Source organism: Monodelphis domestica, chromosome 2 (genome assembly GCF_027887165.1).
Source record: "Monodelphis domestica isolate mMonDom1 chromosome 2, mMonDom1.pri, whole genome shotgun sequence".
In the NCBI taxonomy this organism is placed as follows: Eukaryota; Metazoa; Chordata; class Mammalia; order Didelphimorphia; family Didelphidae; genus Monodelphis; species Monodelphis domestica.
In genome coordinates this window covers 500086307-500113650 of record NC_077228.1, presented here as the reverse complement: position 1 = coordinate 500113650, position 27344 = coordinate 500086307, and the positions used below count along the sequence as shown (strand labels likewise).

The following is a 27344-nucleotide window of genomic DNA, read 5'->3' as shown; positions in this document are numbered from 1 at the left end:
GCGTCCTCCTGCGCTTGCGCGCCGTCGCCGTGTCCAAGGACCCGGATTTAAAGGAATTTTTAATTTCAACTACCTCTGGCTCGTGGCCTCTTTCTCTGTCTAGACTCCGGCTTGTGGTGAGCGCCGGATCCGGGCCAGGTCGAGTCAAAGCCCGAAGACGTTTGAGACAGGTAAGGAGGGCAAAACGGGAAGTCAGGAGACTCACCCCCCGCACCCCTCCGCCGGGCCCACAACGTGGGGGGAGGACGTTCCTAGATATTGGGAGCCCTCCCCTCCCCCAGACCCAGACCTTCTGGCCTCTCCACGTGAGAAAGTGGTCCCCCAACCTGGGCCTTCCCGGGGTATTCCTCCCGATCCCTCGCACCCTGTGCCGCTCCCCTATATACGTCCACGTGGCACCCTGCCGCCCGATGTGTCAGCCCCATCCCTCCACATCTACACGGTATCCCGCCCCCCAAATAATCCCTTATGCCATCTCGCCGCCCCCCTTTACACCTTCAGACACTTGTCACACCCACCCCCTCAGATAACCCCGCCTCCACTGGGTCAAACCCCTTCCCCCCAAGACTAACCCCACCCACAGAAACACCGAGTCCGTCCCATTCCCCCCTTCCTCCCAGTATACACAGCACACCCGTACTGGAAACTCCCATACACCTTCACGCCGTCCCAAAATGGCACCCCCTGTAACACCAACCCCCTACTGTCAGCCCATCCCCCTCCATATCCCCACGGCACCCCACCCCCACAGGTAACTCAATATGACATCCCGCTGCCCCTCCCATACACCTACCTAGATGTGGCAACCCACCCCTCCCCAACCTTGCCCTCAGCCACTGTTACTACGAGCAATTCCACACATACTCACTGGTAGTGCGCTCCCTCCCCCCATGCTTGTAGCGTCCTCATTCGATACACACACCTCACTACCCAAGGCATTGTCCCATGCCCCCACACACAGTATCCCATCCTACCCATACACAGGCACAGAGTTGTCTGCCCACCTGCCCTGCCCCCATTCCGGTGGTCTTTGGATGAAGTCCCCTTCTCTCCACCTCCCCCCCTCCCCCAACTCACTCATCCACTTTCTGCCTTTTGCGATAACTCTGATTTTCGGAATCCCGCCCTTCAGCCACCCCAAGAGGCACTAACCAATATTACCCATTGCTTGGGGTATCCTAGAGAGCTATCCTCAAGTGGTCTTGGTCCCCTAAATGCGGTAGGGCTCCCCCCACCTTTGGGTGCAGCAAAGTTCTTAGGTTACTATTCTCTGTTTTCTTCATCTGTCTCTCTTTTCAATTCTTATCGAACCTCCTCCTCCCCCCCCCCCCCCCAACCAGCTGCTCTGATCCTTGCCTTTGAAGGCTAAAAAAGTTGCTGTTCTTTCTAGAAAGCATCAAAGGAAACCCTTTCAGTACAAAGAAGCAGAAAGTTGCCCAGCCAGGTGTGACAGCGATGACTAAAACTCTCTTAGACTTTGCTGACAGGTGGCAGTGTAGGCTTTGGTGGTTTCCTTTTAATTACCTTGCAGAGTGTTTAGCTGGACTGCTCAGCAGATCAGAGGGCTAAGGAACCTCAACTAGACCAGCAACTTCTGTTTGGAATATCTGACAAGTATCTGAGAAACTATCCTCGGGGAAGGAGGATATCTATGTGATTTGAAGCCTACAAATGTGATCACCATTAGGGACCCAGGGGATGGGGGATGATCCTAGTCTTAGAGTTCTTTGTTAGCTAGAATAGACTTTTAGAATGCCTGCCCTAGTTTATATTCTAGCTCTTTCTCTGAAAAGCTTGGTGTAAATTGAACAACAATGTCTTCCAGCTGATTTGTTTTATTATTTCATAAAGACTTTATCCTCTGATTGATTTGCAGTTGGTAGTAGATTTCTGCCCCTTTTACTGTAAATTCTTCTGGCTTCCAATAACATTCCCATTTCACATTCAGGTAGTTGCTGAGCTTTAACCCAACCTTTTGATATACCAGAGAAACTGTCAATTAAGTTAATCTTTCTGAGTAATTGCATTTTCTGCTTAATAAGGAGTTAATGTGTGTGTGTGTGTGTGTGTGTGTGTGTGTGTGTATCATGAATCACTTATTTTTCCAAGAATTAGATAAAGCAGAAGTGGTAAAGCTCTAAACGAAGAATTTGGTGATGTAGGTTCTAATCTCTTTTCTGCTACTCACCTTTTTACTTTTAGGACCTCTGGACCTCAGTTATCACCTCTGCAAAATTAGGAATAGTTGTATGGGTGGGAGGAAAACCAGAAGATCTTTCCAGCTCTAACATTTTTTGATTCTGTGAAACTGTTAGAACTTAACACTTAACTATAATATAGCTAGGTGGCACAGTGGATAGAGTACCAGGCATGGAGGACTCATCTTTCTGAGTTCAAATGTGGCCTTGAACATTTACTAGCTATGTGATCTTGAGCAAGTCATTTTACCTTGTTTTTACCCCAATCTTTAAAATGAGCTGGAGAAGGAAATGGCAAACCACTCCAGTATCTTTGCCAAGAAAACGGCAAATGGGATCATGAAGATTCAGGCACAATTGAACAACAACTATATAATTAACACTAATACTATATTGAATTTGATATAATTTCAAGTGAAGGATCTTGCATAAGGGTCTTCATTATGAACATTGGTTATCACTATACAATGTTAGGTTACTTTGTCTTTGTCTAGGTTACATTGTAAACTAGATTGTTCTATATTGTGTTTCTTTGAAACAAGAATCTTCTTGTATTATCAATCTATCAAAAACATATTATACATCTACTGCTGGGGATACATACACAAAAGTGTCATAGTCCCTGCCCTGTACCAGGAGCCTACATGTACCTATTTGAGTATATGTAAAGTAGATAAAAGGTGTTGGATTGGAGGAGGTGAGTGAGGGAAGGATATAAACTTCTGGGTGGAACCATGAAGACCATATTTAGAAAGTGGTCTTTAAGGGAGTTTGAAAGACAAGAGAGATTCTAAGAAAGGTAGGTTAGGAAAGAATTCATGCCTGCTATGAAGAACTACTCAAATCAACATTATACTAGGCCCTGGGCTAAGAGCTAGGGATACAAAGAAAGACAAATACACAGACTCTGCCCTTAAAGAGTTCCCATTCCAGTGGGGGAGAAGAAGGGAGGCACAACATGTAAACACCATAAACAAACAAGATTACAAGCAAGACAAATGCAGGAGAATCTTAGAAGAAAGGTGTTGGCATTAAAGGGTACAGGAAATGAAGTGTAGTTTATGAGAAACAGTAAGAAGGTCAATTTGTACTATGGAATATAAGAAAAGGGGAATATGATGGCTTGGAAAGGTAAGTTTGGGCAAGGATATGAAGTGTTTTAAATACCAAAAAGGAGTTTGTATTTGATTCTGGAAATAATAGGAAGTCTCTAGAGTTTTCAAAGGGGAATGACGTAGTTGGACCTGCACTTTAGGAAAATCATCACCATTTGTGATTTGTGTCAGGAGGCTAGAGTTTAAGAAAAAATCAACTAGGCTGTAGCAGGTAGGCAATAGTTCAGTTAAGAGGTGATAAAAGATCTGAACTAGGATGATGGCTTTATGGATGGAGAGAAAGGGATAAGTGTGAGAGTTGTGGAGATAAAAATAGCAAGATTTGACAGATTTTGGATATGTGTGGTAAGGGAGAGGTATTGAGAATAACACCAATGTTCTGAAACATGGGTAACTGTTGGAATGTTGGTTACTTAAACAGAAACAGGGAAGTATGTAAGAGGGGTAGGTTGGGGGAAGATATGAGTTCTATTTTGGAAATGTTGAATTTGAAATGCCTATAGGACATCTAATTCCAAATGTCCAATTTTTTTGATGTGAGATTATATCTGAGGTGAGAAATTAAGGCTAGATATCTATAGCTAAGGTTTACCTTCATGTTCAGTCGTTTCAGCTGTGTCCAGCTCTTTGTGACCCGATTCAGAGTTTTCTTGGCAAAGATACTGGAGTGGTTTGCCATTTTCTTCTTTAGTTCATTTTTTAGATAAGAAAACTGAGGTCAGCAGGGTTAAGTGACTTGCCCAAGGTAACATAAAACTAGTAGGTATCTGAGACCAGATTTTGACTCAAGAATATGAGTCTTCCTGACTACCAGCCCAACACTATGCCACCTAACTGCATAAAAATGGTAATTATATCAAGGGGAGTCTTAAGGTCACTGAATATAGAGAGAAGAAAAGGATAATTAGGACAGAGCTTTTATATTTACTAGTGTTAGAGGGCTTTAATGTGGATGATGATCTAACAAAGGAGGAATAGATCTATAGAGGACAGTCTTGAGAGCAGCATCCCTATAAAAGAATCCTATAGAAGAAAAGATTGTCTAAGAGAAGAGGATAGACACTAATGCCACAATTTGCAGAGATCTCAAGAAGGATGGAGATTAAGAAAATTATTTAGTAATTAGGAATTCTTTTGAGTAAACCATTTCAGTTAAGTAGCAAGACTTGAAACTAGATTGCAAAGGGTAGAGAAGAGGAAAGGAAATGGAGGCATTGATTGTAGACAGCTTTTTCTATATTAACTGATAAAAGGAGGAAAGATAGAGGATAAGTAGAAGGAATGGTAGAGCCTGGTGAAAGTTTCTTTAAAATGGGAGTGTCAGGAAAAGGACTGGCCAATAGGGAGAAATTGAAAATTAGAGGGAGGGAATGGAATGATTGAGGCCAATTATCAGACAAGAAAGGGTTGGCCTTGGTGACAAGGACCATCCTCTCATCAAAGGTTGGAGTAAAGGTGATCTTAGGGGATGATATTCATGGGGTTATGATATAGATACTGGGAGGAGAGAGAACTCAGACAATGGCCTCTTTTTTCTTTTCAGTAAAGAACAAAAGTTGGAGTCCTGAGCTAAGAGAGTAGCTTGGGGACTCAAGGAGAGAAGACTTTAGAAACAGCCACTATGGGCAGAGGAATAGAAAATCAGTTGAAGAGGAATTGCCTTCCCAATTTGTAGTGGATCTGGTAAGCCCGATGGGGTAACTCACCCCTTAAGCTCCATTCAGTACTGTTTGAATAGAAGTGAAATACATTATTCAGCTTAGTTTATAGATCTAAGGAATGCAGTCAAAATTTTCATTTCTCCCTTTTTCCTGCCTATCTTTTACAGCTGGATGACTTTGTCTTTGACTGTCCTCTTCCAGCAAGCTTGCAGAGTTCTTGGCCAAAGGAAAGTATCACATTTGCTCCGAGAGCCATTCCATTGGCAGCTAAGTAACTGGCTCTTCAGTGTGTCAGGAGCAGGTCACTGTCATGGCTCCTGGCTCCTTGTGAAGAAGAGGCCTTCTCTCTGGTTCAAGGGGAGCAGCCCAAGACCATCTACTGCTCGATTTACCTTCCTGCCAGTGTCACATGTGGGGTTCTGCACAGGTGCTTCTGAGATGGCTGAACAACGGTATTGTGTGGACTACGCCAAGCGTGGTACAGCTGGCTGCAAGAAATGCAAGGAGAAGATTGTGAAGGGTACGTGCCGAATAGGCAAAGTGATGCCCAACCCCTTCTCAGAATCTGGGGGTGACATGAAGGAATGGTACCATATCAAGTGCATGTTCGAGAAGCTGGAAAGGGCCCGGGCTACCACCAAGAAGATTGAAGACCTGACTGAACTTGAGGGCTGGGAAGAGCTCCAGGATGCAGAGAAGGATCAGATCAATGAGCACATTGCAGGTGAGATATGGGGAAATATTCCCTTCTGGCAGCACTGAACAGGGGAATGAGTCCCACCGCAGGATGAGGGCTTCGTTTTTTTTTACCGAGGACACTTTGTGGGAAGTGGCTGCTGTAACAGGCCACCAAGCCTTCCAAGATAGACAGAAAACCCCCTTTTCCACATAAGGGGATGTATAGGATATATAGAGAGCTAGCAGCTCTATACCTTTCCTTGTGACCTAAGTTAGTATATTCAGCTGTTGAAAATTCTCTAGCTCTTTCTGCAATTTTAGCTCAGAGAGGTAATATAGCAGAGTGTCTAGCAAGTGGCCTTGAAGTTCTGAAACCCTGGGTTGTAGTCCTGTCTCTGACAAGGTCTCACTGCCACTGGACAAGTCACTTAACCACTTGATGCCTCAGGCAACTCTCAGATTAGAAATTGCCTTGAGAGTTGCTGATATGCAGTGGTGGAAAGACCTCATCTAAAATTCCTTACCTCAATGAAATCACTGTTTGGTGGATGGGGAGGGAGAGAGTGACTTACTCTATGGCCTCTAGACTGTCATCTCTCTCTGACACCAAACTGGTGTAAAATGGTGAGGTATTCTTTGTCAGGGATTCTTAGAGAGCCATTCTTATTGCCTGCAGTCTTAAAATTACTGCTAGAGTAAGGAATGCTGGGAGTCCTAGTTGCTGATAGAGGAACAATAGCTCAGCTGCCAACTGAATTTCCATCTGCATAGGGATTTCCTGAAGAATGGGAGAAGTTCTATGAGGCAGTTGGCTTTAGAATTTGAATAAATAACAAGTTTCAGTATCAAATTGACCTATTGGTGATTCCCCCTAGAGTATACCTGTCCTTGTCCCCTCCCCTGATGGCTTTCCTGTTTGTGCCCTGTAGCACTCTCCTCAAAGGCAGCAAGCACACCAACAAAGAGAGCCACAGTCCAGGCCAAGCTGACAACCACTGGCCAGGTGATTTCTCCACACAAAGGATCCTCCTCAGTCATTAATACCAATCCCCGGAAATTCTCTGGTTACACAGGTAAAATAGTGTGGCCTTGGGGCCATGTTTCAGACTGGGTATTTCCTGTTTCATGCTGTTATCTGGAGTTTAGGGTTTAGAAGACAGATGTGCACTGCACTCCATACTGGAGTAGCTTGGCCCCTTCTCTCCAGCAGAGGTAGGCTGCTGCTGATATCCAGCCTCACAGGCAACAAGAAGCTTTTGGCATTTCCAATATAGCATGGAAGAAGGACCTAGTGATTGTCTTTCTCAGACCTTTGGCCTATGAATTTGTAAGCTGTTGAAAACTTCAGACATAAGTTGTTAAATTCCTTTAGTCTAGTCTGCACATGACTTCGAAATTATTTTATTGTACTGCAGTTTTGTTGTGATGAATGCACTACAAAAAATCATATTCCTTACCTCTAGAACCTGAAATACCTGGCCATACTACACCATCCTGTCTCTTTTCCTACTTTTTCTTTTTTTAATCTGATGGATTTTTTGTTTCTTGTTGGTTTTTAAAAATTATTTTATTTTTATATTTTTATTTTTTGTATTCTTTTTAAAAAATTTTGAGTTCCAGATTCTCTCCCTCCAGCCTCTTCTCCGACCATCAAGAAGGCAAGCATTATATCAGTTATACTTGTGAAATCATGTAAAATATATTTCCATGTTAGCTTAGCAGCTCCCCCCCCCAAAGTAAGAAAAATAAATTAAATTTAAAAAATGATCTGCCAGTCAGCTCTTAGAGTTCATCAGTTCTTACTCTTTAGAAGGTGGATAGCTTAGGAATTGTCTTGAATCACTGTCTTGAACAGAGTAACTAAGTCTTCCAGAGTTTATCATCCTTACAATATTGCTATTACCCTATACAGAGTTCTCTAGATTTTGCTCATTTTTCTTTGCCTCAGTTCAAATAAGTTTTCTCAAGTTTTTCTTAAGTGATCCTCTTCATCATTTCTCATAGGGCAATAGTACACCATCAAACTCATATGCTACCTCTTGTTCAGCCATTCCCCAATTGATTGGCCTCTCCTCAATTTCTGTTCTTTGCCATCACAAAAAGAGTTGCTATAAATATATTTGTACATATGTATCCTTTTCCTTTTCCTTTGATGTCTTTGAGATCCAAGCCTTTTTGCATTATCGCTGGGTCAAAGGATATGTAGTTTTATAATGCTTTAGGCATAGTTCCAAATTATTCTCCAGACTGGTTGAACCAGTTCACAACCCTGTCAACAGTACATTAGTTTTTCCATATCCCTTTTAGCATTTGTCATTTTCCTTGTCTGTCAAATTAGCCAAACTCTGAAGTGTGAGGCGATACCTTGAGTTACTTTAATTTGCATTTCTCTAATCAATAGTTATTTAGAACATATTTAATATGATTATAGATAGCTTTGATTTCTTCTTTTGAAAACTGTTCACATCCTTTGACAGTTTATCAATTGGGGAATGGGTATTAGTAAATTCTTATAAATTTGGTTCAGGTCCCTGCATATGAGCAATAAAGCCTTAATCAGAGAAGCTTGCTGTAAATTTTCCTCCAGCTTCCTGCTTTCCTTCTAATCTTGGCTGCATTGGTTTTGTTTGTGCAAAAACTTTTTAATTGCATGAAATCAAAATTAGCCATTTTACTTTGCATCATCCTCTTTATCTCTTTGTTTGGTCATGAACTCTTCTTTTATCCACAGATCTAACAGGTACAATTTTTCTGTGCTTCCCAACATACTTATGCTATCACCCTTTATGTCTAAATAATGTATCTTAGTATATACAGTATGAATTATTGGTCTTTGCCTCAGCTCTGCCAAACTGCTTTCCACTTTTCCCAGCAATTTTTGTGTAATAGTAGGGTTCTTGCCCCCAATGCTAGGATCTTTGGGTTCATCAAATACTAGATTGCTGTTGTCTTTTACTGTATATGCCTAATGACTCTATTCCTTAGCCAGTACCGATTGGTTTTGATGATTACTGCTACAGTTTGAAATCTGGTTCCACTAGGCCATGAGGCTTTTTGTAAAAATTTGAATAGTTGAGACAAAATAGAGTTGAAGGACAATTATTAATTGTTGTCAAGACAAAAAATATATGAATTTCTTTTCTCCCCTTTTCTTAGCTCCACTGTAAATAGCATATAATCAAAGAAATTCACATGCGTTAAGGGTCTAGGGCAAGGATATGTGGAATAGTGAAAAGATTCTATGATTAGAATCAGAAGATCTCCATTCAAACCCTCACTCTGCTTTTAGTACCTCAGTGTTTTTGTCTAACCCATGAGGCCTCTGAGCCTCCTCATCTGTCAAATAAGAAAGCTATGTATGATTTCTAAAATGTCTTCTAGATCTTAATTCTGTGACCCCAGTACTTCCTTATGATGAGATCAGTGGAGCACAATTACATGAGATTAGTGGAGCACAATTACAACATCAAGAACCAGCATGTTTTAGACAAAAACTAGCTTTATAATGGAATTTTAGCTGGGCTTCTTTGAAGGGTGGGCCATGGTAGACTTTCAGAAAAGAGAGAACAGTGCTAATGAAGATCTGTCGTGCCAAGAAATAGGATGAGAGAAACTTGTTTTTTATACTTAGGAAGTCTCATTTATGCTGAAACATAGCTGAGCTTTGACCTTAAAATTTATTCTCAAATTTCCCTGGTCCCTACAGGGATGGTCTTTGGAACTGTAGGCCTATAGGTTACAGATAAGGATGGATTAAGAACTTGTAAAAAAACAGACAAGAAGACAGCTTGCATCAGCAGCAGATTTGCTAATGATATATTATTACCTGCACCCAAAATTCATTTGCTTTGCAAATTGAAGTGAAAAGGGGAAAAAGGAAAACTCATAATTTGATTTGGAAATTCTTCAAGGATCTGGCAGGAAATCTTGTTTATTGACCATCTTGTATTTATCCATTTTGAAAGGATAGTAAGTAGGGGAGGGATGGAAATTGGGGAATTTGCAGTTATTTTTCAGATCAGACTGACTCTTCTGTTCTGAATTCCAATCGCATAAAGTTGGACCTCAGTTCTTCTGTAAGGGGACTCCATTAAGGTGATTAGGATATATACTCTTCTAGTATCTTTGCACTCTAGAGGTCAGATTTGGGATCATGGGAGTGTCTGTCTTTAAAGTAAATGGAACACTTTACATGCTCTCATTAGTGCATTTTAGCCTAAATTATTTCATGACTTAACTATTTTTATTAGTTGGCGTCATCTTTCACCAAGTAGAGTTTCCCCAGTCTTAATTTTCTCTTTACTTTTACTACAGTCTCCCTCACGCCATTTAAATTGAGTTGCTCAGTCTTGTTGATTGCACCTCCTCAGCATGTCTTGTACCTGTTTGCTTACCTCATCTCACACCATCCCCACCATTATCTCTTCCCACCCATTACAATCTCCTCATTGATCTCTACATTTCCTTGTCTTTTCCTTTTCAAATATGTCCTCCACACAGCCACTTAATAAACATTCCTAAAGTTTAGGCCTAATCTTGTCCTACTCAAGAAGTATACTTGGCTTCTGTACCTACTTATCTACCTAAAAATAGAAGCTCCTTGAAGGCTAGGACTGTCTTCCTTTGGGTTCGAATTCCTAGTTCCTGGCACATAATAGACAGATAATAAATGCTTGTCTCTTGATTGGTTAGGCTTTCACTGATCTTCCTCTGGCCTGGAATAATCCCTCAATACTGTCCATTCTGTAGTTAATTGCAGTTGCCTTTACATTATTTATATAGTAAAGTACTTTAAAGGAGAAGCCTTTAATCCTGACAACAAGTATTTTATTAATTGCCTCCTACATGCCCTTAGGCACTGGGGATTCAAATACAAAGAATGAAATGATCCCTTCTCACTGGGAACTAACAATTCTCCTGGGGAGACTAGAAGGACATAGATAAGTATACTTTCAATAATTATAAAGAAATAGAAAGCACTACTGCCAGATAGTTTTAGAAGAGGTACTAGCTGTTGGTGGGACTGGAAATGTTTCATGCGAAGGCCATGTTTGAGCTTTGTCTTGAAGGAACAGAGATTCTGAAAATAGTGCCTTCCTAGGCCAACTATGGGAATGACCTTCCTGCCTGTTTCTCTTTCCTCATTCCAGTCCATCCTTTATATTCCACTACAAACCAGACTATTCATGATGCCTATTCCATTGCTCAAAAACCTTCTCTATCTCCCACATACCTGTCAACAAAAGACCCTGATATTCAAAGCTCCCTGCAATTTAATGCCAATGCCACCCTCCCTCTCTATAGCCTTGCTTCACAAAATCACTCCATGCCACTTGTCCCTCTCTCATTCTTTCCCACTAGCATTACCTTTAAATAGAATGCTGTTTCTTCTACCTTCTCCCTACTGCTTATTTCCCCATTCCCTTCTGCTTATTGAAACCTTACTTTTTTTAACTCTTCCAATGTACTCTTCCATTCCAGTCAGAAATGAGGTTTCTCATGGCACTTTTTCTTTTTAAACCTCCCACAAAGCCCTTAGGTCTGCTTTTGTAGTTTGAGCTATCTATGTTTTATATCCCTTAGTAGATGGTAAACTTCATAAGGGAAGGGAAGATATCATATTTAATGGTTTATATCTCTTAAGTGCCTGGCATACAAAAGGAATTTAATAAATGTTTCAATTCATTAATTGACCTGGGTACTCTGGGTCAGCCTTGGTGAAGGGAAGGCAGTAATCTTTTTTTATTTCTTTCCTTTCTTTATATTTCCCCAACAGCTAAGCCAAGCACCTCTAAGGGACCTGTCTCATACCTCACCCCCAAGCCCACTCTGTCAGCTAGAAAGTGTGACCCAAAGCACAAAGACTGCTTGTTGAGGGAGTTTCGGAAACTGTGTGCCATGGTGGCTGACAAACCCAGCTACAATGTGAAGACCCAGATCATCCATGACTTCCTGCAGAAAGGATCAGGCGGTGGTATGAGACTTGACCCATTTTAAGCTGAATGGTCACCTCTTGCTTTGCTACTCTGCCTTCAATCAGAAGAGTTCATTTTGTCGTCTTTCCTCTGGTCTTGCGAGCTAGAAAATCATCTCCCTTTTTGGTGGTGACTGAAGAAACCAGAAGTACTGAGATGTGACTTGCTCAAAATCCCAAAGCAATTGATACCCAGTCTTTCATAGAATTTTCTTCATCTTCCTAGATTTATGCCCTAACCCTTGGGTCTTCCTTTTTTCTTTGTCTATTTTGAAGTAATTTCCATTTCTCATGAGGAATTCCTTTTTTTTTTCCTATTTCCAGATGGTTTCCATGGTGATGTGTACCTGACAGTGAAGCTACTCCTGCCAGGTGTCATTAAAAGTGTTTACAACCTGAATGACAAACAGATTGTGAAGCTTTTCAGTCGGATTTTTAACTGCAGTCAGGATGACATGATCCGGGACTTAGAGCAGGTCGGTATTCAGGGAGGGAATAGATGGAGAAAAAGTTACTGTGCCTTATTTGGGGGGCAAGGTAACTTCTTATCCTGAAGAGAAAACACTTTTTACTTGAAATTTTTGGGATGATAGCTGACCATTTCTGCCATTTCTTGGCTGTGTCAGTGAATTGTGCTGGGGTGTTTTGGTTTCTGGAGACAGGGAGATGTGTCAGAGACTGTGCGCGTGTTCTTCGAGCAGAGCAGGTCCTTTCCCCCAGCAACCAAGAGCCTCCTCACCATACAAGAAGTAGATGCATTCCTTCTTCAGTTGTCCAAACTCACAAAAGAGGATGACCAGCAAAATGTGCTACAGGACATTGCCTCCAGGTAAGGAACCAGCCCCAGTGTAGATGGCCATCCAACTAAGGGATGGACCAATGCTGAAGAGCTGATTGCTGAATGCTGAATGCTGATGAGATGGTTGACACTTAAGTTTTTCAAAGCTTGACACTACAGAGGAGAAATAAACTTTCCTTCCCCTTAGGTGTACTGCCAATGACCTCAAGTGTATCATCAGGCTCATCAAGCATGATCTCAAGATGAATTCGGGGGCTAAGCATGTGTAAGTATCAAGCCCTTTGCCTGCCTAGTAGCCTGCCAGCTGGAATGGATTTGGGCTACCACTGACTGCCTCTCAGACAAGTCACATTTACCCAAGGCTCCCTTCTCTTGTACATTCTGTGGTGAACTATAGGCCTTCTCTATAGTAGTGTGGACCCTATTGCCAGAGAGAGTCACCTGAGTAGTTCTGTTGTTCTAGGATGCCAGCTTTCATTCCTGGGAATAACTGCTTTGGGGTCTTTGTTTCCTCCTCTTGGGCAGGCTGGATGCCCTGGATCCTAATGCTTATGAAGCTTTCAAGGCCTCAAGGAACCTCCAGGACGTGGTAGAGCGTGTCCTAGCAAACCAGCAAGAATCGGAGAAGGTGCCAGGCATGAAGCGGACACTCAACGTCCAGGCATCTCTTATGACCCCTGTGCAGCCCATGCTGGTAAGGAAAGCTCTCTGGCACTTCTGGCCTCTCTTCTTCCCAGACCCTGCCCTTGCCCCATTGTTTTGTCTCCAGGACACTTAGACTTACAGGCCCAAGTCCTTAATGTGCAGAGAGACTGGAAAAGACAGTGAAGGTGGGACGAGAATGACTTTCCTATTTGACAGTTGAAAGATACCAACAGGGCAACCAACCCTCGGAGATGGGCCAGGAGACATGGGTGTTGTTAGTCTTTGCCCTACACTGATTATCTATGTGACTATGGGCGACTCCCTGTTCTTTGTTAGGCTTCCCATTTCTCCTTTGTTAAATGAAGGCTTGGACTATATTTGATGAGGTCCCTTCCAGGCCCAATTCCCTGTGATGTTCTCAAGCACCTCTCCCAGTGCCCAGGTCAAGGATGGGGATCAACCATTTGTAGCACCAGATTTTCTGCTCTGCTTCAGGTTCTTGGAAATCAGAGGCAGATTTGTGCCCCCCAACACCAGAATATTCAAGGTTCCCTCTGCTTTGAGACAGTTGAAGACATGAGAGATCTTGGTTCCACAGAGATTATTTCCAGCATCTGCTTATTTCATGGGAAATGAGATTTATCTTTCTGGTCTCTTAGTTTTCCCATCACATGAATTCACTACTAGAAGTCTTTGCTGACTTAGCAAAACCCCAAGCAGATGCCATGAAAGACTCTCCAGCACTATACTTGGCAGTGAGCACTGTCAGGTTTTCCCAATGGCTAAAAAGACGTCCTTGCCCTTGTGAGACATTTTGGGTTATTTTGTTTTTCTCTTTTCCTCCGTCGGATAACCCCCATGGCACATGACCTTATGTTTGGGGCAGGGAATATGAACTTAAGATGGAGAGGGAAAGGACCGCTAGACCTCAGAGACCAGGGGGCTTTTCTTGTGGTGGTTCTTTGTGCCATCCTGTCTCCTGCTTTAACACAGGTGGGCCATAAGGCTTGTCACATTTGGATCATAGGGCTAGAGTCTGAGATCTTCCCAGTTCTGATGCTATGACATCCATGACTTCCCTTCAAGAAGTTCAGCTTTCTGCCAGTTGAGGAACCAAGTAGTAGCTCCATCAGACATGTGTTATCACTGAGGGGTTCATGGAACTAGAGGCCTGTTTTGGGAAAAAGGGGAAAGTCACTCCAGATACCAGCTGGTCTGACCCCCTTATTTTAGACATACAAAAGTCGTGACCTGCCCAAGGTCACCCAGAGAACCCAGTTCCTTAGAGCCCCAGTCCATGTATGTACTTTCCCTTACACTAAGGCTTATAGAGGGTGGCTTCTTGTTATCTGGTGGCAATCTGTGACCCAGAGCCCTTAACTAGTATACATGTGCCATACAGTAAATTGATGTTTTTAAGTGACTCTGAAGCCCAGCTGGATTTTGAAAATACTTTTTTTGAAAGTACTTTCTGGTCTATTCAAGATTACGACATGCGGTACTTCAGTTAAATATACCTTGTGCTGTATAGTGCTGTATAGGGTGTATGGGGTGCTCAGGGAGGGGTAGTATCTCTGGTATGGAGGGCTTGTCGTGCCCTCCTAGGGCAGCTCTCCAGCCTCTGACCCCCACCTGACACCCAGCTCTCACTTGTGGCTCCTAGTAGCTGCTAGCATGCAGCAGCGGCCACACCTCGGGCAACGGCTTCGACAGGCCGGCTAAACCTTGTGAGGGTAGCCATTGGGTAGTCGACCCCTGGTGAACCAGGGCTTTGCTCACCCAGCATGTGAAGACTGCTCTGGCCGAACAGATGAAGAAACCAATAAGAAGGTTCAACGGCTGAGAGGGCGATGCAGCAAAGCACTGTGGAGTGCTTAGGGCGTGTTGGAGCACAAAAGACAACACGGCCATCCAGTGCAGCTGAGGAAGTCTCCAGGTGTAACGATCTTTCCTGCCACTGGACCCAGGTTTCTAACGCCAAGAGAGTGGGACTGTCTCTGTGCATCGATTTTTCCACTTAAATCTCCTTCACGCACAAGTGTCTTTGTGCACACTCATCTATACACCATAGATGAAAACGCACAAAAACAACCGTCATCCTCGGTTACCGAGAGACAACTACTGTATAGTTCCTTGAAAAGTCATCCTTTAGATATAAAAAAGAAATATAACTCTAGTGCAGTTAATATATTAAAGTCAGACTCCAATGCCTCCTTGTGGTGTAAAGGTGACCCTACTTTTGTGGAGGTCACGCCAGGCATGCACACTCTTAGAGTCAAGGGAGGTCCTGCCAAACTGGAGAGACAATGTCTGGCATCTGAAGGACTAGCCTCCCTCAGGGCAGTGACACCTTGCCTGATGGTTAGTCACTAGGGTAGGTGTATTTTATTTATTTTATTTTATTTTTGCCACAGCAAATACATTGGAGGATAGAGGGCTTGTAATCTCAGTCAATGACTAGAAGTGGTCATATTAGGAATCATCCATCTTTTGAAATATTAGATTAAGCCATTCATCTCCTTTTTCCCTGACCATACCAGGTAATAAGATTACCTTCTAAGCCATTGCTTTCCCACCCTTATCTCTCTGGGCCATCCTCACCCTATCCTCAGGGGAATCCACAGACTGAGATAGAGTGAAGACCAATGTAGAAGCCTCTGGAGCCCTTCTGTAGGCCTGTCTATTTCTGACCACATCACCTCCTTCCTTCCCAACAGGCTGAAGCCTGCAAATCCATTGACTATGCAATGAAGAAGTGTCCTAATGGGATGTTCTCTGAGATCAAGTATGATGGTGAGCGGGTACAGGTACACAAGAATGGGGACCAGTTCAGCTACTTTAGCCGCAGCCTCAAGCCAGTCCTGCCTCACAAAGTAAGTGCCCTCAATCTCCAGAGCCCTTTCCCTTAGCCTGGTCAGGGAGTCTCTACTATAGGAGAACACAGTTAGTGCTTAGGGCCAGAGCTCTGTTTGGCTTTGGCACCAGCTGCTTCAATCAGACAGTTGGCTCCAGGAGCACTAGAAGGAACTGAGGGTTCTTTCTGACAAGCATTGTTAGTTTAGATAAAATGAAACAAATGTAGAACTCTCCACTGTTGGTCTGGTATTCAAAATGGGGATGGATGAACCCATGCCTCCAGGCGAACGCTTTTCTTTTGGCTTCCCCCTCAGTGTTTATTCTTACCTGTGTAAAGATTAAAATTTAGGGGAGACTGGGGCAGGTAGAAATTAGTTTCTCTCTGCAAGGAGTATTATATTTTATGAGGTTTATTAAAAGTTAAGGATTAAAGAAAATACAGGATAAGAAAACACATGTCCAGGCCACAGAGAGGCCTAGACACAACCTCACCTACCTTATGAAAAGAGCCACGTCTGCCCCAAAACGGAAGTCTAAAAGACCTCAAAAGTCTTTGCAATCAGCTTAAATACCTTCTCAATCTCGCCCACCTCAGAATTCTGTGAGATTACAAAGCATTTTGGGGAAGTGGAGCAAGGGCTTGTGGGGATTGAAGTCCAGAGTTCAAATCTCAATTTTACATTTCCCCCCGTTTGATCCTCTGGGAAGAAGTCCTTCCCCAAAGGATCATAAAAACACAATCAATTTAAAGATTACAATAATTTGAGATAAGAAAAAAAAAAGAAACCAATAATTGCTCCTCAGCCACTGGGACAAAGTGGAGACAGTCCAACCTGGGGCTCATCTCACTTTTAGAATTCTTGATTCTTGTCCCTTCGTGGTCGTCAACTGTTGTAGTGAAAATTTCACCTTTTAAGATTGTTATAATATTGAACAATGGCCACCAAGGAATTTACTTATGAAGTTCCTAAAATGAAACACTCAAGTCAGAATGGAGTTTATGGAGGTTTAATCACAATGGGAGCAGGGAAAAGGAGAGAGGAGAAAAGGGAAAGGGGTTATTCAACCTCTGACCAAGGCAGAGGGAAATTAGGCTCAAAGGGCCAAGGTGAAAAGGAATCAGTCCTTGACTCACGTGACTGATCTGAAGGGAAGCTGTCTGCGGGCCTCCTCCCTGGTCAAGCTCCTAACATGAACTGGCGTCTAGCCCTGTCCACAGGAAGTGAGCGAATTCCAGAGGCTGCTTTCTCCGTCACTTCCTGTGCCTCACAAGTGCCAAGGGTGGCTCAAGCTTGACTTAGGATAGCCCAGGTGGGCAGTTAGTTATTTCTGATTTGTCATTGACTAGCACATGCCCATGTAGTGTGGGTGTGCACAATTTTTGGGTGCTAGACCAAGATGGAGATTTTTAAAATTCACACCTGAGCTGTTGCTGCTGCATCGTCTTTATGGGATGAAGTCATAGTGTAATGGAGTGGGGCTTCCTAGAGAGCTTGGGCATCCAGGACTTTCTGGGCATAGTCCTTGTGGCTAGTGTGGGATAGCACCACTGGCCATCTCCAACTGTGGAGTTCTTGGTATCTATGCACTGCTTCAGGGGTAGAAGGTGGAAGCCCAGGAGTGCTCTGACCTGAGCCCACATGCACCTGCCACAGGGATAGCCATGCTTGTGCTGAGGCCACCTGACTTCTGTTTTACCCCTTCTGGCCACGCTCAGCCTATTCTAATGATAGATTGCCCCTTCCATATTTTGTACTCACTTAATTTGTTTTTCTTCCCTGATTATGCAAGTACACAGGCCCAATGTCTCAGAGTATCTTCCCTTTCTATTTGGCCCTTCCTTTCCCAGTGTTTAATGATGCTTATAACTTTCATTTGGAGACCAAACATAGACCACCAGTTCAAGAATTGGACATTGCAATATTGAATGCAGATAAAGGTCCCAAATAAGACATTTTAAATGTTTGAGTCAGGTAGAGAAAGTATAAATAAACATTGGCTTCTTTTTGTTACTCTTTTTATCTTCCCTTTCCTGAAAATTATTTCTTCCCATAAACCATTCATTCCTGTGGGAGGCTACCCATGGCCAGCTCATCCTATCCCTGCAGCCCACCAAACTAAGCTACCTTTTTGCTTCCAGGTGGCCCATTTTAAGGACTACATCCCACAAGCTTTCCCAGGTGGCCACAGCATGATCCTAGATGCTGAGGTTCTTCTGATCGACACCAAAACAGGCAAACCTCTGCCCTTTGGGACTCTGGGTGTGCATAAGGTACAATGTGGGAGAATTGCCAGACCGTGTGTGTGTGTGTGTGTGTGTGTGTGTGTGTGTGTGTGTGTGTACACACTTGCACAAGCATACTCTGTTGGTTTAAATTTGAGGGTGAAGTATCTTTGTTTTGAGTGGGGTTTTGTTTTCCTAGTAAAATGGCTCTGAAGTTATTCCTCAGTAGTGATCTCTCTCTTTGCTTTTCTCTGGGGAAAAAAAAAAGAAGCAAATGTTGAGAGTCAGATAATGATTTTTTCAACATGAACCCAGTGGGAGATGTGTGACTGGGATCAGCTCCATGGCCTTGTAGCTGTGACATTCCAAAGCGCAAACCAGTGTTTTCCAGGGGCTTCCCTTTTGGGTACCTTGTAACAGCCCACTGGCCCACCAGGTGTTTGAACGCATATATTCTCTAATGGCCTAGCTGGGTATAGAGCCTGCCAGTCTCATGTCATGTTGAATTCCCTTTCAGAAAGCTGCTTTCCAGGATGCCAACGTTTGCTTATTTGTGTTTGACTGCATCTACTTCAATGATGTCAGCCTGATGGACAGGTGGGGATTATTGGCAGGAATCCTTAAATCCAGGGATCCAGCTTTAGTTTTGAAGCCAGTGGAGAAAGATTGGACTTTTAGAACCCATAAATCATAGAGGGAATTTGGAATCCTGAAGAGAGGCATGTATGCAAAGTGTTCATTTGAGAAGCTGCCCCATAGCCAAGCTTACTGAGCTTGAAAGAAAACCAGGTTTTCCTTCCTTGGTGTATGGTTAAACTTGTCTTTCAGAAAAACCAACCCCAGCTCTACTGGTTTTTCAGTTTGATTCTTCTGCTACAGAGAAGTGAGCACAGTAGAATGTCAGGGAGTTTTGATAATCACATCATTCAGGACTTGAGATGGGCAGTTCATCAGATAAGTGATATCAAGCATTTCCAGGGAGCTGAGTTGACCAAGACAGGATGACCATTGATTTAGAAATTAATGGGACACATGCATGTATAGTAAGTAGTCTTAAGCAACAAGATATAGTAGAAAGAACATTGGATTTGAGGGACTCAGTTCAAGTCTCAGTGTACCATTACCTTAAGCAGTCACTGAAATGGTTCCTTCATCTGTACGATGAGATTTTAGAACACCTGCTCTTATTGCCTAAATCATTGTTGTGAGGGAGGAAAAGGGATTGTAACTTTTCAAGTGGCGGTAAATGTCCATCACTGGGATGGTTAACCCAAAAGATCCTTCAGAAAGAAGCAGAGATTATGCTTGGTCCTCAGCATAGATATTAGTCCCTACTTCCTTCTCCATCAGTTTCCTGTATCCTTGGACCCAGCACATCTCTCCCTCTTATTGTGTAGTCCTGGGAAAACCATAGCTACAATAAAAGGAGAGGAGACTATTTTCTTTAGGCTCACCAAATGCCTTTCAGATCACAGGCATTTATACAAAATGCTGTTTGTCCCCTGTCCTACCTATGGAGCCATCTGATCTGGGGTGAGGAATAAGCTTCAGGATCATTTTCAAATTTCTGCCAAACTCCTTAAAGTCTAACTGGGAAAGAGGCCAGACCTCCTCTGGCTTCTTGGGACAAATAGGACATATGATCTCAAACTTTAGAACTGAGTAGTTTGGAGCTCCTTGTCAGAATAGCCTCTGCAGTTTATGATCAAGGCAACTGGAGAATGGAGCTGGTTCCGTGAGCCCACCAGCAGACTAACATGTCATCTTGAATTTAGCTGCCCCTTTCTTCCATTGGGTCCTACTCAGAGCAGGCTGCAGGCTCATGACTCTTCTGAGGGCCAGCCTGACCCTTCTCTTCTGTCCCTACAGACCATTGTGTGAACGACGGAAGTTTCTCCATGATAACATGGTTCAGATCCCCAATCGGATCCTGTTCTCTGAAATGAAGCACGTCACAGTGAGTTGCAATACTTCCTTAGAAGTGCCTCCCAAAGGATGAAGTTGACACTTAATATATTTGACCTGATTGACAACATGACATCTCCTTCTGACTGACCTGTGTACACTGTTATGAGGAAGGGAGGACGCTGGGGATGGTGGAGTTTTTTTATGAGTATTGTTTCCTTCTGGTCAAGATACTTATTCTATTACATTTTGGTTTCTGATCTGTTGGCTTATATTTTTTAATGTAAGAAGGGAAGCCCAAAGGCATAAAGTTTAGCTACCAGAAAGATGGGAGAGTTTTTTTGGGGAAAGGGGAACAGGACGGGGGGGAGATTCTCTGCCCTCAAATTGATGCAATGTGAATATTCTAATTCTGTCCTCCAGAAAGCTTCACATTTAGCCAATATGATCAACCGTGTCATCCGGGAAGGGCTAGAAGGACTGGTGCTAAAAGATGTGAAGGTATGGTGCTGCTTTCTACCAGAGAAATTAAATTTCTGGTTCCTTCATCTGCCCATGGCCCTCACTTCCATCCCCTTTGAGATGGCAGTCATGTTGGTGGCAGGTGGAAGCAAGTTTCTAGGAACCAGATTCTTAGTTTCGTGACTGAGAATAAGTCTCTTAAGCTTTCTGAGACTCGATTACCTATCTGTAAAATGTAGATAATGGTTCCTAGGATTGTTAAAGGAATGTATGTCCATACATTTTGTTAACTGTAAAGCACAACTGAAATGACACAGAACTGCAGGTAGAATTTGTCTCTGGGGGCAGCTTTTCTATGTGTCATACAGGCCCATCATGGCATCCCATGAGACTCTTTGGCCTGGTACATGAACCCCAGACAGCTGTGAACTGAGCACTTTGAATTCCCCTGGTCTTCTCAGGGAACCTATGAGCCAGGGAAGCGGCACTGGCTGAAAGTGAAGAAGGATTACTTAAATGAGGGGGCCATGGCAGACACAGCAGATCTGGTGGTCCTTGGGGCCTTCTATGGACAAGGAAATAAAGGTCAGTCTGAGCATTCATGGGAGGGAACCTAGGGCATGCAGAAGGCCTTTTGGGTGAAGGATGGTGGATGGATGGAGGACTGTTTCCTGGACTGCCAGAGACACTTGTTGCAACCTGCTGGACCCTGATGTTTGACACGTGCACCTGGGCCCATCCCAGTCTTATCATAATCAGAACTATCCCTTGCCTGGAGAACTCTGAGAGCTGCAGGCTCATTAGAAGGAAAGACCAGGCAGGGAGAGTTTCTTGTGTCTACCTAGTAATCCTTCCCTAAGAAATTCCGATATCCTGATGCAGAGTGATATAAGCAGAACCTGGAGAACAGTCTACACAGTAACAGCAATAGCAATGTTGTGGGATGATCAAATGTGATAGACTTGGCTACTATCAGTGATACAATGATCCAGGACAACTCTGAGGACTCATGAAAAAGAATGTATCCATCTCCAGAGAAAGAACTGTGGGAGCAGAACTGCAGATAAAATCTATGATTTTTCACTTCTTTATTTGGGTCTGTGTTTGGGGGGTTTGGTTATATGGAATTCTTTACTTACCAGAATGAATAATATGGAGATTAAAAAAAAATTTAAAGTGATGGGGGAAAAAATTCATTTGTTGCCCTTACTTTTCAGAGTTAGCACTCTGCCTCATTTCTTAACTCAAAAGGGAAGTGGGGCTGGGGAGCCAGCAGATTTGCATTGAAGGACTCAAATAGTCATCTGAATTGCTTGATTAGATGTCTTTGGCTGAAAGGCTTTCCCTCAGGCTCTCAGAGCTGCCCCTCTCTGTTCTCACCCCTCCTCTCTCCTGTAGGTGGCATGATGTCTATCTTCCTAATGGGATGCTATGACCCTAGCAGCAAGAAGTGGTGCACAGTTACCAAGTGTTCTGGAGGCCACGATGATGCCACACTTGCCCGCCTGCAGAACGAACTGGATATGGTGAAGATCAGCAAGGTAGAGTTGAATAGTGATGGAAAAAGAAGTAGCATTAGACCAAGCTGGCCTTCTGGGAAGAAATGATTAAAGCAACTAAAAGGGTCAAAAAGGTCACTACTTAGTCCCCTTCTTTTTTTTTTTTTAAACCTCATCTTCCATTTTAGAATCAATACTGTGTATTGATTCTAAGGCAGAAGAGTGGTAAGGGTTAGCTAATGGGGATTAAGTGATTTGCCCAGGGTCATACAACTAGGAAGTGTCTGAGGCCAGATTTGAACCTCGGACTTCCCATCTCTAGTCCTGGCTCTCAATCCACTGAGCTACCCAGCTGCCCCTTACTCAGTCCCCTTCTGATGGGAAACTGTTGTCTAACCAATAGAAGAGGCTCCATTGGCTCAAATGTCATTAGTTTCTGCTACCTAACACTACTTTATAAGAGGGCAACTTCTCAGCCTGGGAGAGGTCCAACCAGGGGAGGGAGGTGGGAGTCTCACCTTGTGGGTTAAACACCCCGAACTGAAGTCTAAACCTTTTCCTTTCCTATGTTAACCCTGGCCCATGGATCAATCAGCTCCACTTGTTCCACTATCTCCCTTGAATTCATTCTCAGGTAAAATGGTAAACCACAAGACAGTGAGCCCCTGGTAATCATCATCTTTCTTCTTCCTAGGATCCCAGTAAGATTCCCAGCTGGCTGAAAATCAATAAGAACTACTACCCCGACTTCATCGTTCCGGATCCAAAGGTGCCAGCTGCCCGCCCTTCCTGTTCCCCTCAGTGGCCCACCTTGGAAGATGATTTCTTCTCCCACTAATTCCCTAACTCTTTTCAGAAAGCTCCTGTTTGGGAGATCACAGGAGCTGAATTCTCCAAAGCTGAGGCCCATACAGCCGATGGCATCTCAATCCGTTTCCCCCGCTGTACACGAATTCGTGATGATAAAGATTGGAAATCAGCCACCAACCTCCCACAGCTTAAGGTACCTGGGCTGCCTTATGCCCCGTCCCCCCTGCCGGGCCCATCTCCAGCCTGGACCTTTAAAGTTCAGGCTTCACAGCTTCCCTTTGTTTCATTCAAGGTGACAGGGGTAAGAATTGCTGCCTCTCTCCCTCTGAGTAAGAGCATAGGCACGCGGTCCAGCCCTTGTTCTCTGAGTTTCTCGGGGATTCTTTCTGGTGCCTTTATTGGAAAGGTCCAGCTTTCTTTAAGGTTTAAGTTGTGACAAGGAAATCACTTTAAAAGACTGATATATATTAATTTAAGGTCGCCAAGGAATTCAGCTATGTAATTCCTAAATGAAAACTCAAGTCAGCAGTCAACCTTTTATGGAGTTTAATTACAAACAGGATGAAGAAAGGTATTAGAGATAGAGAGAGAGAGGGAGAGAGAAAGGGGAGAGAAGGGAATAAGACTTAAATACCCCTTCTGTTTAGGCTGGGCCAAAAGGCCCAAGCCCTTAGATAGCTGGGGCAAAGAAAGGAGATCAGTCCCTATTACTCACGTGACCAAAATGGAGAAACAGTCTCAGAGGCCCCCACCTTCAGCTTCCTTCAGAGCAAGCTTCTCAGAGCACCACCTCTCAGAGCCAAAACTCTCCAACCCCCCCCCCACCCCCCCCAGTCCTCAGACCCCTCTCTCTTTAAGCAAACCATCCAAGTTCCCTCCCCTCCATTCTCACATCTACCAATCACTGTCCATGTCTTCCCTGTGCCAATGGTGGCTCTAGCTTAACCCAGGACCGCCCAGAGGTCTGTGGCTTTGCACATGTCTGTTGAAGGTCATATTCTCAATAATTAAATCTTGATCCTTTGCTGCAGCCCTTCCTAAATCCTGTTAGGACTGAGTGGGGTGGAAATTGTATTTTCCAAGACCTGGTTCTGTCATTCCAAGTATCTCTATTGTATCAATTCTAAAATCAACCATGACTCAAAGAACTTCCTGTTCTATGCTTAAGCATAGGTCAAAGCCCTTTCCATTGTTCAGCAAAAGGTTTCTGTCCTAAAGTAATCTTAAGAAGGGAGGAGGAGGAACCTCCCATGCCAATGGGGTTCACATTCCAATAGAGTTCCCACTATCAATAGGGAATTTTTCAAGTATGAAATTTCCCAATGGTGAAATTTCCAACATTTATAAGTCTAAGAAATTTTAAGGTTTACAAAGTTCAGGATACTTGTAAGAGAGTCCCTGAGCTGAAAGGGACCTACAGGACCTGGAAATAATGACCTGTGAAGAACCATAGGAGACATTAAAAAGAGGCCTCAGGGAGTGCGGGCTGGAGCAGAATGGCTGCACTCAGAAGTTTGGAGGGGATGTGGCTCGTTCTCCTTGGTGCCCAGAGCCACATTGGAGCAATGGCTCATAGGGGTGTTGGGAAAATCCACCTAAGGAGAAGGGCCTGAGCTTTCCAGCTCTGGACTGGGCCAACACCATCATTGTTGGAGTGTGGGGAGGGGCTCCTCATTCTTGCATTTGTTGGGTTGGAATGGCTGAGAAGTCACCTGGCACAGTCCACCCTCTCTGTAGCCGAGGCAGCTGAGGCCCAGCCTGGGAAGCCATGGACAGGGTGGAAGCCCAGCTTTTGGCTTCTGGGGCAGTGCTCTTTCTCCCCCACGTGCCACAGTGTCCTTCCCTGCTAGGTGCCACCCCACAGACGAGGCATCACTGGTCAGAGTGCATCTGGCCCTTTGTAGCAACCCCCATCCCTGACTGGCAGCTTCTCCTTTTGTAGGGGCACATAAAGACGGGGCTGGTTTGGAAGCAGACATCGGAGGGGGCAGCTCCCACACCTGGGCCTGATGGCAGGGGGGGAATCACTGTCAAGTCCCACCTTCCTCAGCTTCGGGGGGGGTCTCTTGTCTCCTCAGGAGCTGTACCATCTTTCTAAGGAAAAAGCTGACTTCATGGTGGTGGCTACAGATGAGGGTAGTTCTGTGACTAGTGGCAGCAGTGGAGAGAATGAGGGCACCTCAGCATCTTCTACCCCTCAAAGAGCCTCCAAAGCTTCTCCCAGTCAGGCCTCTGCCCAGGCCAGAAAGGCAGAAATAAAGAGGAATGGCTCCCCGGGCCCTGCAGGTAAGGTGGCTGCCGGGAGACGGGGGAAGGGGCAGGGGATGGCTAGAATGCCAAAGCTTTGCCCAAGGGCCGGGTAATGATAATAACCAGCCTTCAGACATCTGCCACTGTAGGTGCTATTGCTATTCCATTTTAGAGATGAGGAAACAAGCTGGCTGAGGCGAAGCACCTTGCCCTGGGTAGCACAGCCAGGAAGCAGGAACTCTGAGATAGCAAAGAGGGAGAAAGCAGGGACAGAGGCCTTGTTTAGATTCCTAGAAGTTTCTGACACAGTCAAGGGGTTGAGAAAGCCCATGATGAATGATTGAGCCTGGGGGAGACTGAGCCACTCTTCCATCCTTCCTCACCTTCCACAGTCAAGAGGCAGCTACTTCAGGCTCCTGACCCTATTCTCATCTGTCTTCTCATGTCCCTTAGTGCACGGGTTCTAGCCTTAGCCAATACTGTACTTCGGTAGAATTGGTTTCCTTGGTTGTTTTCACACGGTTCTAAGGTCTGGAGGGCTCACTGCCTGCCCAGTGGGTCCAGGGCCTAGAAAAGGGGAAGAGCCTTGGCGCGAGACCCCCCTTCCTCTCTCCTGCCCATCTGGACTGAGGGTGAGCCTTTCTCTCTCCTACAGACTACAAACCATCTGGGAGACCTTCCCCTGGGAAAGCGAGCGAGAAGCAGGGGGAGAAAAGGAAGGCCCCCGAGGAAGACTCCAGCCAAAAGGTGATGGCCAGGGCTGGGAGAGGGGGGTGCCATGAGGCCCAGGGACTCCACGGGGCACACAGTCTGGGTGCTCCCCCTTCTTGGCAGTCACCACCTGAGGCCTTCCCCAAAGGCATGTGCAGGGGGCCGGGGCCACCCCAGAACTCAGGATACTCTCGTTGCCTTGCAGAGGAGACGGGTTGGAGAGCAGAGCAGGAGAGATGTGCATGCAGGCAGGAGGTAGAGCAGCCAGAGGCTCAGGGGAGCAGCCCAGCAGCCTTTTCACCATTTGTGATTTGCATTAAAGTGGCTAAACTGCAGCCGGGTAGAGGCCTGTGTCTGCCTGGCTGTGGGTGCGTGAGGTCGGGGGACACACGGGGGCAGGGATGCGGCCGCCCTCCCTCCCTGGGAGACCCGACCTTGGGCCTTGGCCCTCACCCCTCTCCTACCGTCTCTTCCGTAGGACTCCCCGTGGCCCTTTCCCCACCCAAGGCCCAGGGAAGGCTGAGTATCCAGGGCTGCCCAACACCTACTAGCCCACGGGACTGTGACAGCAGCTGGGCAGGCCTGCTCTCTTCCCGCCCTTCTCTTCCCTGTCAGGACCGTTGCATCTTGGCCTTGTGGGGCCCGTCGGCCCCTTCTCTGCTGTGGTCTCTGGTGCCCCCATAGGGCAGGGCAGCCGTAAGGGGACGTCCTCTCCTCCTCTCTGACCCCTGCCCAAGAGTAGCTCAGGGTGTGACTAGTGCGGCAGAGGGGCCCGAGATCCCCACGTCCTCATTAACGCTTTTCTCGCCTGCCTGCGCTGTTGTGCTTGCAGACGCTGCTGGACATCTTCACGGGCGTGCGGCTCTATCTGCCGCCCTCCACGCAGGACTTCGGCAGGCTCCGCCGCTACTTCGTGGCGTTTGACGGGGATCTGGTCCAGGAGTTTGACGCGGCCTCGGCTACGCACGTGATGGGTGGTGGCGGCGAGAACCCCGAGGCCCTGCGGGTTTCCCCCGAATGGATCTGGGCGTGTATCCGCAAAAGGAGGCTGGTGGCGCCATGCTAGAGGGGCGGGCACGGGCCCCAGGGACGGGGCGGCCGGACCAAGAACACAAGGGCCGGGATGGTCATTGCCGTGTGGCCCCACAGGCTTGGCTGCCGGTGCTGCGAGTGAAAGGAGGCACGACTGAAATCCGCTTCCCATCTGCCCGAGTGGACCTGCCAGGTCCGGGGCCAACTTTGCCTCTTCTTGTCTTTGGCCAAAAAGCCTGGAGAGCAGCTGCGACCTTCTGCCCGGCTCTTGGCCTGGTGCTCTGGGGCAGGTAGAGGAGGAAGGGGAGAGTGGCCGAGGCAGAACTCTGGGCCCACGGGGAGGGAGGGACGGCAGCTTCTGCCCTTTTCTCCTCTTACATTTCCCATGGAGCATTTTAAAAAGGTGTTTAAAGACCGTCCCGTGTGGTAGCGCTTCTCAAAAGGACAGAGCAGATGTGCGTAGCCGGGGTGCCCTTTGGCAGGGCTGTCCGTTTTAAAGATTAGCAGAATAAACTCCCGAAAGGC

General features: G+C 45.3%; 1 protein-coding gene across 3 annotated transcripts; it reads left to right on the top strand.

Annotated features, from left to right (window-relative positions):
• On the top strand, nucleotides 1-27344 carry LIG3 (DNA ligase 3). Of its 3 annotated transcripts, none has more exons than XM_056819445.1 (21): nucleotides 1-170; nucleotides 4857-4996; nucleotides 5142-5698; nucleotides 6582-6725; nucleotides 11429-11626; nucleotides 11951-12102; nucleotides 12289-12455; nucleotides 12613-12690; nucleotides 12951-13119; nucleotides 15788-15943; nucleotides 18067-18198; nucleotides 18668-18747; nucleotides 20020-20107; nucleotides 20479-20556; nucleotides 20979-21102; nucleotides 21916-22058; nucleotides 22711-22785; nucleotides 22873-23019; nucleotides 24905-25112; nucleotides 25732-25823; nucleotides 26620-27344. In XM_056819445.1, exons 3-21 carry the CDS (start codon nucleotides 5146-5148, stop codon nucleotides 26851-26853), a joined length of 3018 nt encoding a protein of 1005 aa, XP_056675423.1. In that variant the 5' UTR covers nucleotides 1-170; nucleotides 4857-4996; nucleotides 5142-5145; the 3' UTR covers nucleotides 26854-27344. The 3 variants fall into 3 exon arrangements, with proteins under 3 accessions (XP_056675423.1, XP_056675425.1, XP_056675424.1); XM_056819447.1 differs by lacking the exon at nucleotides 26620-27344 and adding an exon at nucleotides 25993-26122; XM_056819446.1 differs by lacking the exon at nucleotides 4857-4996 and having other exon boundaries at nucleotides 16-170.

What these genes read in the sequence shown, in the direction of transcription:
- LIG3 (XM_056819445.1), top strand. Translation starts at nt 5,146, where the DNA reads ATGACTTTGTCTTTGACTGTCCTCTTCCAGCAAGCTTGCAGAGTTCTT. An exon ending in GAAATTCTCTGGTTACACAG is followed by an intron (nt 6,726 to 11,428) that starts GTAAAATAGTGT and finishes TTTCCCCAACAG; the next exon opens with CTAAGCCAAGCACCTCTAAG. An exon ending in CTATGGACAAGGAAATAAAG is followed by an intron (nt 21,103 to 21,915) that starts GTCAGTCTGAGC and finishes TCTCTCCTGTAG; the next exon opens with GTGGCATGATGTCTATCTTC.